Genomic DNA, 11,180 nt, shown 5'->3' on the forward strand with positions numbered 1-11,180 from the left:
GGTGAGTTTGAACTCGCATGAAAAATGTTTTTTCAATTGGCATTTCAGCCCTGATAGCTTCTGCTGCATCCATAAGCCCGCTGGCCTCTCCACCTCCCATTAAGCGTAATGCAGGGTGGAAATGTCTCTCTTAACTCGCTGAGCACCTCTCAAATCCCTCGGAGACCAATAGTCGAAAATGACAGATCGGAGGGCGCCTCGGCATGGCATTTAAGGCTGCTAACGAGATAAAGCGGCCGAGCTTGGCACCTCTCACCCGCTCGCAACTCCTCTGTCCTGCTTACTGTCATCCGTGCAGCTAAAAAGCTTAAGCGGTGAAACCCGTGAAGTGGGAGGCACAAGCCGGCTTGGCTTCATCCCCCTCTGTAGCCCCCCTCCTTTACAAATCTCCCTTCTCTCCTTCTTGCTTTAATTCCTCCCACCACTGGCACATAATTAAAAAGTGCTGGGCTCAGTGCCCAAGTGGCTGAAGGCTATGAGTCACTCCCCAGGCTTGGGAGAATGAAGAATAAATCACTTGGGGGGAGGAGGACTGGAACTTCTTTCCTCCTACACCTAGGTTCATTTAGGGGGGACCCTATTACCAGGCCCTCCTATTACCCTGTCCCAACGGCCTGAATTTATTTGTGCTTATCCCCCACCACCATAAAATTATAACTTGCCGTAATAATTTCTTGCTTGATGCAGTCCAATCCAAGGTTAATAGCAGCCTAGCTGACTTTGAGGAGGCTGAAGGATGCCAGTGCTCCAGTGCTCTTTTACTCCCCATCCACCCTCCCCGTATTGTTTAGCCCGTAAAAGTAGAGCAGACACAGGGCTGTGGAAGTGCCTCCAACGAGTTATTGTCCACGGCCACCCTGTTAATGGTCCCCCAAAGTGCTGTAAGTGTCATTCTCATGGGGGAAACTGTCATTAAGTCTCTGATCAAACCCTTAAGACCCTCACTGTTTTACTGCATTTTCAGCCCTGAACCGCACGCCATCTTGATCCATCCCACAGAATAGATTTGCATCTAATGAAAACAGCTCAGTAAAGAGAAGTTCCCGTTAACTGCTTATGAATAAAGAATTTTTGTGGAGCTAAAACCCTCCGGTCAAGGAAACTCCCGGTCATGGTGGGACCTCAGTGTTTGTATGCCGTGTTCGATGACTATAGAAAAGTTGTCTTCCACAGCTGGTTTGTAACAAACTATTCTTACTTTACAGTCAAAGTGACTGAAGCTTGCCCAATAAGCAGACTAAAACTGACAAAAATCCTTTAAAGAACTCCCCTATTCCTCACAAAGCCATAAAAACAATTAAATAAGGATTAAGAGGGGACCCTGCATTAACATTTGAATCATAGATGAATCATATAATGAGGGGCCAGCATAATATTGGAGCAAATTATGATTAAAACATTAGTAGAATCATAAAAATCTCCAATTATTAAGAATAAGGTAAAAATATTACCCATAATAATGAAGGAATTTCAAAGAAAATACCAGGATTAAATGAGGGACAGTTATTACCAGGGTCTGGTGATCTGATGGAGTAAACAGGCCTGTTCTGACACAATGCCAAATGTGAAAGCAATGATCTTAAGAGAAAAAAGAAATACTTTTTTCATCCATCATTATCTGAAGGGTCAGACCACATCCCAAGATTTTTTTTTTAAATCCACCATCCTACACAGTTGTAATTCATGAACAAATGATTCAAGATCCTTGCCAATCTGCCCAGAAGGGGGATTCTCTCCAAATTTATACCAATATAAGACTATGCAATGTCCATAGTAATGCTAAAAAAAATTATACAAAAAAAGGAACAATCTTTTCTCACTTTGAGAATTTAAGTGACTTTTAAAGACTTCGACAGGAACAAATGTGTGTAAGTATTAATGAACTGTAACACTATTGTCAAGAAAATTGGAGCGAAATTGCATCTGCAATGATGGGAGAGAGTTACTGTATATAAGGATTACTTCAAAGGTATTGCTGCTATAGGTTGTTCTACCATCTACTGAGTCATTGCCTTTTCTCATGACCGGATGACTTTATGGGAGTTCTTCTATGCTAAGTAACATTCCAGGGATCATAAAAGATGGAGCGTTGTGTCCTATCCAAATGGTTTGATCTCTTAAACCCTCTGAAGTGAAGCTGAGTTTCATATTGGTCACAGCTTTGGTGGAGAAGAGGATTTCTGTAATACTTTAGGATGCCACTACAAGCTCATCATCCAAATAGTCTTCCTGGTCTTCCTGTTCAAGGAGATATCTGAGGTCAGAAGCTCTTAATTAGGACTTTTACAAAAGCGGGTAAAACTCCTGATTAAATTTGTCAGTATTAATAATGAAAACATGTGTCTATGTTTATAATAGAAAATCTGAAATTCTAAGAAACAATCTGGTTTTATTTACTAAGTAATAAACTATAAGGGCCTTTGGGATCTTCTAAATTCTCCCCAAAGACTTACTCTTCATGATTTTCTATGATAAATAAATCCATAGGCTGCTCAGAAATGCATGCTGGCCACTTTAAATGAGGTTCACATATTCACTATAACTAGAAAATAGAAAAGCAGATCATATGAAATGCCCACCACGCCTTTAGATTTAACTCACTTTCATATAGTAATCGATCAATTTATAAGCTAAGCGTGTTTAATGTTTGTTAGCGATGACAAAATGACTACAGAATTTAGTTTTTTTTATTTAAAATGTCATTTTCAATGGGAAATCTAACTCCAAATGTATTTGGTTAAACTTTTATACTTAACTATTTGGTCTTCATTTGTTTTAGAGAAAAAAAATACAAAAAGGTGTTGATCTATGAAAATGATTTGGTCTTGTCATTGAGAAAAAGCTGAATATTTACTCGAAACACAATTATTTACCAGTTAAAAAAATGTGAATGCAAAGTTAAAAAGCGCAAAGTCACGCATCCACTGTCCAGAAAGCAACATGAACTCAATTCTGTTCTTTATCACATTTTGGATGTAATCTAAAGTATTTTTTATCCAATGTACAGTATGCAATGGTATTATGTTGATATTTATTCCATTTATAGCTATTAATCGTCATCCTTTGTTTTTTTAACCCATCATGAGGCTCATGTCTTGGAGGTTTTTTGGTCCAGTTTACAGCCTGGAGATCATAAAGTCTATGAGAAGTTCCAGAGTCATGTTTTTTGTAGTTGCCTGTCTGGGTTTAAAGTGTCTGGTTAGAACGTGGCCTCAATGTCGGAACCAATAAAAAGAAATAACCATAAAATGGTTTCTTAATGACGAAAATGACCAGATAAAAAGCTTGGTCACAAAGCAGATCAAAATTAGACCTAATCTTAGGGTTCCATTGAAGCTAAATTATCATGTGCTCATGAGGTTTGATGACAATACATGTCCTAATAACAGTGTGCCGTTAAAGGCCTCATACAGAGAAACTGTCTTGAATGATGTGCCTCATCTTTAGACAACAACAACTAAAAAGCTTTTAGCAAATTTCTTTTTGTTGCACCTTCATTTTGTAACATTAGCTGCATGTGCATTATTGTCACAAATACAGTACAGCTTCTCAAAGTTATTAAAGGGTGGGGGGAAAAAAGGAGAAACATGATTTGCATTGAGTAGGAGCATTTTTTAAAGGAATTATTGGTGTGAGTGGAGCTTTGAGCCAAAGGTAGTGAGAACTGAAGTCAATATTTTCTGCTCCCATCTCTCACCTCTATCTCTGCCTCTGTTTCAGATCCACATCATTGACTTTGATGATGAGAATAACATCATTAATAAGAACGTCCTCCTGCACCAAGCTGGAGAGATATGGCACATTGCTGCCAGTCCTGCAGATAAGGCTGTAATTACCACCTGCTATAACAAAAGTGAGTCCTACATTTTGCATCTTTTACTTTCGGTCATGTTGATTCTATTCGAGTGGTTTTATGTTTGTTTCTTATGATGTAAGGCTACGTTCACACCGCTGCCTAAAGTGACCCAAATCCGATTTTTTTGGCCCATATGCGACCTGGATCAGATCTTTTCCTGGCTGTCTGAACAACACAGATCAGATTTTTTTCCAATACGACCCAGGCCTCTTGGCTATGTGGTAGGGTTGTCACGATACTAAACTTTTCAACTCGATACCGATACTAAGGAAAATATTCAATACTCGATACCATTTTCGATACCACAAGGACTAAAACAAAGAATCCAAAATTCTACAGAAATATTTTCATTAATAAATACAATAAATAAATACAATAAAGGTTGTATGCTGTGCACAATATTAAGCAAGCTTGATAAAAAACTAAATTAAGTGTTCCTTCCTTGGCTATGCTTTGCACACATAACAATGACACTAGCCAAACCGGTTAAGAAACAAAACTAATTCTCAGCAGCTGCACCTCTTACAAAAAAAAAGTCTGAAACTGAAAAGTGCACAGAATTATTCAATCACACAGTGTTCAGAAAGTGCATTGTCCTCTATTCTGCACTTTAGATAAATGACTGTTTAGGTGCCACTGATGGTGGCATTCTATCGATACTTTTGAAAATGAGTATTGTATCCGGATACAACGTTTCAGTATCGATACTTTTTTGAGTATCGATACTTTTGACAACCCTACTATATGGTCCTGAATCTGATACGAATCTGATCTTTTCAAATGCGACCTGTGTCTAAACTGCCAGGTCGCATTCGTCCGACCTGAACGCCATTAGTAACCGACATAGGTCACTATTCTGCTTCTAGCTACACAGAAGCGACAAGAAAAACAAACACCATGGCAGACGATGCGGGGAGTAGTATTTTTTTTTTTAACCGTCTTGAAAAGATTGAGGTTTTAAGGTTTGGAATAAAATGAGGTTTCACAAAAAAATCGGTATTGAGCATCAAGGCCTGCAGTGTGAATGTAGCCTTGGTTATATGTGATGCATGTTTGCTGTAGCCAAGCCAACTCTACAGAAAGCAGGGCCTATTCAAGATCAAATGGCTGAACTAATACAGTCATGAAAATGTTTGGGCACCCCTATTAATCTTAATTATTTGTATTTCTAAATATTTGTGTACAGGTATTTCAGTTTGATATATCTACTAACTGATGGACACTTAATATTTCAGTATTGAATTGAGGTTTATTGGACTAACAGAAAATATGCAGTATGCATTTAAAACAAAACTTGACAGGTGCAAACATTTGGGTACCCTAATCATTTTATTAATTTGTATACCCTTAAATACTTTTCACTGAATTACTAAAACACAAAATTGGTTTGGTAAATTCATTAAGATTTGAACTTCATAGTCAGATGTATCTAATTATGAGAAATGTATTTAAGGTGGCCAGTTGCAAGTTGTACTCCTGTTTGAATCTCCTCTGAAGATTCATCATGGGCGCCTCAGAACAACTTTCAAATGATCTGAAAACAAAGATTATTCAACATAGTCGTTCAGGGGAAGGATACAAAAAGTTGTTTCAGAGATTTAAACTGTGAGGAACATAGTAAGGAAATGGAAGACCACAGGGACAGTTCTTGTTATGCCCAGAAGTGGCAGGCCATGGAAAATGTCAGAGAGGCAGAGAAGAAGAATGGTGAGAATGGTCAAGGACAACCCACAGACCACCCCCAACCCACAGACCACCTCCAAAGACCAGCAGCATCATCTTGCTGCAGATTGTGTCAATGTGCATCGTTCAGCAATTCAGCACACTTTGCACCAGGAGAAGCTATATGGGAGCGTGATGAGAGACAGAAGCCTTTTCTGCAAGAAGGCCACAAACAGAATCGCTTGAGGTTTGCAAAAGCACATTTAGACAAGCCAGCTTCATTTTGGAATACTTTCCTGTGGACTGATGAAACAAAGATTGAGTTTTCTGGTCATAAAAAAGGCGTTATGCATGGCATCAAAAACACAGCGTCTCAAGAAAAACACTTGCTCCCATTTTGGGTGAGGTTTTATCATGCTCTGGGGCTGCGTTGCCAATGCTGTCATTGGTAATCTTGTTAAAGTTGAGGGTCGCATGGATTCCACTCAATATCACCAGATTCTTGAGAATAATGTTCAAGAATCAGTTACGAAGATGAAGTTACGCCGAGGATGGATATTTCAGCAAGACAATGATTCAAAACACCACTTCAAATCTACTCAGGCATTCATGCAAAGCAATGTGATGGCCAAACCCATGGCAACACCTTAGGTCTGGACTATACATGCACCTTTATTTATTTAATCCATACACATACTTTAGTTTGCAATAAAACTTTATTCTTAGTTAAAATACATGTTCTATTTCTAAGCGTGAACATTTAGTTCACTGTATTTGTTTGCACTCATTCATATTTCTTTCAGTTTTTGTCACTAGTCTGTTTCCTACCTTCTATGGTGCCGAGGAGTTTGGCCAGACAAAAGATGGCAGCCAGGGCTCAGATCTGCTAAATGCAGGAGGGGAAATTGGACTGTTTCATCGAGCTGCTGCTCGAAGGAGGGGATTTGAAATGTCCTTTTCTCATTTTTGCATTTTCACTTAAGATTTGGTTTCCTGTTGGTGTGTTTTCATTTTTCTAAGATGCAGATTAGTTTATTTCCTAACCTGACTGTACTGCTGTGGTTTGTAATATTGTGTTAATGGTCTGATCAGCCAGTGTATATATATATACCGTCATGTTATTTCTTTGTTAGGTCAGTTATGTTTGTTTATGCAGTCAGTTATTTTGGGCACAGTTTGCTTGAGTTAAACTTTCTCTTTTAAGAAACATATATTTTTGGTCAGTTTCTTTTTTTGGGTTAAAAATAAAAACTCAATTAAGTCCTGTGACTCCTCATGCTTCTTACCTCGGCCCCTCACAAGCAACAATTCCAATGTTGTGGAATGGCCATCCCAATCCCCAGACCTAAACATCATTGAACATCTGTTGGATGATCTGAAGCAGGCTGTCCACGCTTGGCGACCATCAAACTTAACTAAACCGGAATTGTTTTGCAAAGAAGAATGGTCAAAATTCCCTTCATCCAGGATCCAGGAACTCATTAAAAGCTACAGGAAGCGAATAAAGGATGTTGTTTTTGCAAAAGGAGGATCTACTAAATATTGATGTCTCTTTGTGGCTGAGGTGCTCATAGTTTTCTACCTGTCAATTTTTTTTTTCTAATGCGTACTGCACATTTTGTTAGTCCAATAAACCTCAATTCAAAACTGTAATATTACTGTGTTCATCAGTTCTTAGATATATCAAACTGAAATAGCTGTTGCAAACATTTAGAAATGAAAATAATTAAGATTAATAGGGGTGCCCAAACTTTTTCATATGGCTGTATCCCTTGGTCATGTGAATCTGCCTGAAGTGTTTCCGTCTTATTAACAGATACTTCTTCTCAAAGCTGCATGTTTCCTATCTTGCCATATTTTGTACATATATATATGTATATATATATATATATATATATATATAAATGTATATTTGTGAAAATGAAGAAGATTTTGTGGAATTGTTAAGTCTGTGTTTTTCTGTGGGTTCTTCATTTAAAATCTGACCAAATATCCGCTAATATTCCTAATGGTTTTAGTTTATAAGTGAATTTAAAAAATGAAAAACGTAACAAATCTTGATTTTTAACCATTTTCCAAACCATTAGTTTATTATAATACTATTTGACCACTTCTTTTAAAAGTTTTTTTCTTTCCCTCATGTCATTTTTTTTTTATCAATAATTACCTTTTAAACGCGATGATGACTATTATATCAGTTTTTAAAGAGCAGTGCTGATATTTATAGAGTTAGAAAATAAACATGTCAGTTTAAGCCCTTTCAAGTCTAAACACTGAGCGTAGGTGCATGCATCATCCTGAAGAAGACAGGCATGTCAAAGGGGGACATGGAGTAAAAGAGGCCGGGACACGGGGCGGGTACCTCTGGGAAGGAGAGTCGTCTTTCACTCTGTGTCAGCCCAGTTCTGCACGCTTCAGCTCACAGGGTGACAGGCGCTCTGGACAGCCAAACACGCGCTGCTGCACACACCACCCACTCACACAAAAATACTTAATCATGAGCGCAGATACACATGAGCGTCCCTGTACCATTTCCATGCAGCCTTTCAGTGGCCCATTACTCCAAAAGGAAGGTTGTCTAAAACCACTCAAGAGCATCAGCCACGTGTTCCTTTTTAATTTGACAAATAGGCTTAATGCCAGTGTTCTTAGCCGAGTAGCCGCCTACACACTGTCAATATCTACTGCAAAAAAAAAAAATGAAATTAGGCTGGTTTGCTCTCTGTCTTCGCTTACGATTGGTTTTTACACTCCAGCTTGAAACTTTTAGTCCAATTACTGCAGCAGGTCTACATTGCTTCCAATTAGCAACTCCAGCTCCAGCATGGACGTGCCAAAATGACTAATTTTAGATGTGTGATTAGCAGGGAAGCATATCGACAAAGTTAGCAGCTGTCTGTCTTCCTTCCTGACCCGTACAGGCAGGTGCGTTTTCATCGCATCAGATTTTATATCAGCTTCAGATCTGTGTGTTTGTTTTTGTTTTCCTGCAGCCAGTGACAGCAGGGTGGTGTCCTGTGCCGCAGTATGGCGGATGCCCTCCGACTGGGACTCGGGAAGCCACGAGTCACCTGATGACTCTGCCCACAACGCTCAAACTCTGGAGCTGCTCTGTCATCTAGACAACAGTGCCCACGGAAATGCTGCCTGGTAGGGCTCACCTTGATACTGAAGCGGTTCTTTAAATCAAGTTCTTCTCATCATTTTAGGGAAAATTACACACATTCTTTTATTATCTTCTTTTGCTAGATTGGCTAATGTGGAAAAATATGTTTATTTAGTCTTTTAGTGATTAAACTGGTTAGTTTTAAGGGATGTCCTGATACGACTTTTTCATTTCCAGTATGATACCAATATTGCACCTTTGAGCACTGAACAATCAGCACAAATCATAAATTACTCAAACAGAAAATAGTCTAGAACAAAAGTTATTAGAACAACTGATGCGTGTATTATTAAACTTTGGTTTATATAAACTTTAGACTGAAGTTGATAGAAGCTGAGGGTTTCTGTCAGGATTTTAGATGAAGGCTTATACACTTATTTCCAATATCAGTAGTGAAAGGACATCCTCGTTGAACTTCAGACATGTGCTTCTAGTGCTAAACCAGAACAGCACTTGGTTTAATCAATATAAGAAAAATAAAAACTGGAATGATGATCCAAAATGACCAGTATAACGATGGAGGGCAACATCCTAAATGGGATTTTTCTCATCAGATTAAATTAAGTTAAATGGAATATTTCTGGGTTATTGCAGCTCTTTCTCTGTCTGTGAAAAGTTGAACTTTTCTGTTGCAGAACAAGGTCTTATTATAGTTTATCTTCTATATTTAAAATATCCCAAAATAACCTTTCTGAATAAAAGTTTGTCTTTTCGAAGTATTTTGGAATTGTAATGTCTGACCTATGCATCAAACTCCTACCAAGAGAAATATAAAGAAGTCTATTATATTTTTCTTATATTACAAATAAGGGGGGTGTTGGCCTAGTGGTTAGAGCAGTGCACTTGTGCCCTGAGAAGGTTGCAAATACCTGGTTCCCTACAACTTTCACACTGGGTCCCTGAGCGAGACCCTTAATGCCACACTGCTCTCCGTGCGCCACATAATGGCAGCCTACTGCTCCCCAAGGGGATGGATTAAAAGCAGAGGTTGATTTCTCCATTTTGAGGTCAATTTCTATCCTTTTCTTTTTTCTAGACTAAATCACTTCTCGACAATTAGAGGAGAAATATTGACTTTGTAAAATGTAAATCAGTTCTTTAAAACATCCTGGTCATAAAACAACGTTCGCCGCTGTCTAAAGAAGGGCTGGGCAACTCCAGTCCTTGAGGGCTGGTTTCCTGCAACATTTAGATTCATCCTTGGTCCAACACACCTGAATCAAATTAGTAAAATTACCTCCCCAGTATGCAATCAATTTCACCAGAGTCTAATTATCTATTTACTTGATTCAGGTGTGTTAAGTCAAGGACATATCTAAAAGTTCCAGGATACAGGCCCTCCAGGACTGGAGTTGCCCACCCCTGGTCTAAGGGGATCATTCATTCTTCTAATTGTCTAGTTAGATACTCATTGTTATGATGAGTTTTTTTTTTTTTTTAGGCATTAGAATATACATCCAAGAGAGCTGTAAAATTATTAGCATTATCACAGAAACCCCAGGAAGCCATTGAACTGTTATCATGGACCTGTAAAGGAGTGATGCGAAGGGTGTTCTAGCACCCCCTAGTGAATGATAGATGACTAGCATGTAAAAGTTTGCCAACCAAAACGCTTAATAAAACTAACAAAATCACGTGCCACGGTCAGACAGATTGAAACATCTTTGGCTGATGCTCATCATCTCTTTCTTTCAACTTTTAGGCAGATATGAATATTAGAAATATAGTTGCTAAATTTAGTCGTATCTTCCTCTACCTCTGAGTTTTTTGCTCACTCCTAGCTTCGCTGCTGATTAAGGGGAAAAAAGTAATCTAATTTCAACGCAATCTGAATTACTAGTTTACTTCTAGAGAAAAAAAAAAAAACAACAGGAAAAAAGTCACAAACAGCAGATTTTTTTTTGATTCAGCCAAATGATGACATCATGTGATTTTCTTTCTATGTTAATTTTCTGTTTACGTAAACAAGATGGTAGGGCAGTAATTTTGGGGTGATTAGGGGTCTCCTCATTTAATCTTAGAATGAAGCTCCTCTTCAGTAACTCAAAACTTAAAATATACAGAACTCCTTCTTTCAGCACTGAAATGTAGTTTACCATTTCTGCTCCAGTTCTGACCTGTATTGTAACCCAAAAACCATCATGCATGTATCAGCATGTTCCTACCACTAACTGTACCACACGTATCGCCTATTTTATGCTTGGTTTGTGGTTATAAAATCCTCATATTTCTCCCAAAAATCAGTCTGTTTTACTTTTGAGGGTAACATTACTATACACGTGATATTTCAGTGATCCTATTTAATGCAATTTAATCCATGGTTTGTGTCCTGATTTTTTCCTTGAAGATAATCTTAAAGCTACAGTGTGTAATAATTACAGGGATATACAGTCAGAAATGTAATATTTTATACATAACTATGTTATTTATCATCATCTACGAGCTCAGCCTCTTAACCTTAATATTTGCGTTGCCTTAGAATTCGTTATTTATAAT

General features: G+C 38.1%; 1 protein-coding gene across 1 annotated transcript in view; it reads left to right on the forward strand.

The window, feature by feature from the left end:
- Positions 1–1,111: 1,111 nt before the first annotated feature.
- The window catches only part of tssc1 (tumor suppressing subtransferable candidate 1), a 68,891-nt gene continuing 58,822 nt past the window's right edge, over positions 1,112–11,180 (forward strand). Inside the window, exons 1-4 of the mRNA XM_015381263.1 lie at positions 1,112–1,176; positions 2,133–2,259; positions 3,721–3,853; positions 8,512–8,668. Of these exons, the coding sequence (XP_015236749.1) occupies positions 1,112–1,176; positions 2,133–2,259; positions 3,721–3,853; positions 8,512–8,668 (482 nt within the window). The remainder of the gene's footprint in view (positions 1,177–2,132; positions 2,260–3,720; positions 3,854–8,511; positions 8,669–11,180) is intronic.

Source organism: Cyprinodon variegatus, unplaced genomic scaffold (genome assembly GCF_000732505.1).
Source record: "Cyprinodon variegatus isolate N-32 unplaced genomic scaffold, C_variegatus-1.0 Scaffold230, whole genome shotgun sequence".
Lineage (NCBI taxonomy): Eukaryota > Metazoa > Chordata > Actinopteri > Cyprinodontiformes > Cyprinodontidae > Cyprinodon > Cyprinodon variegatus.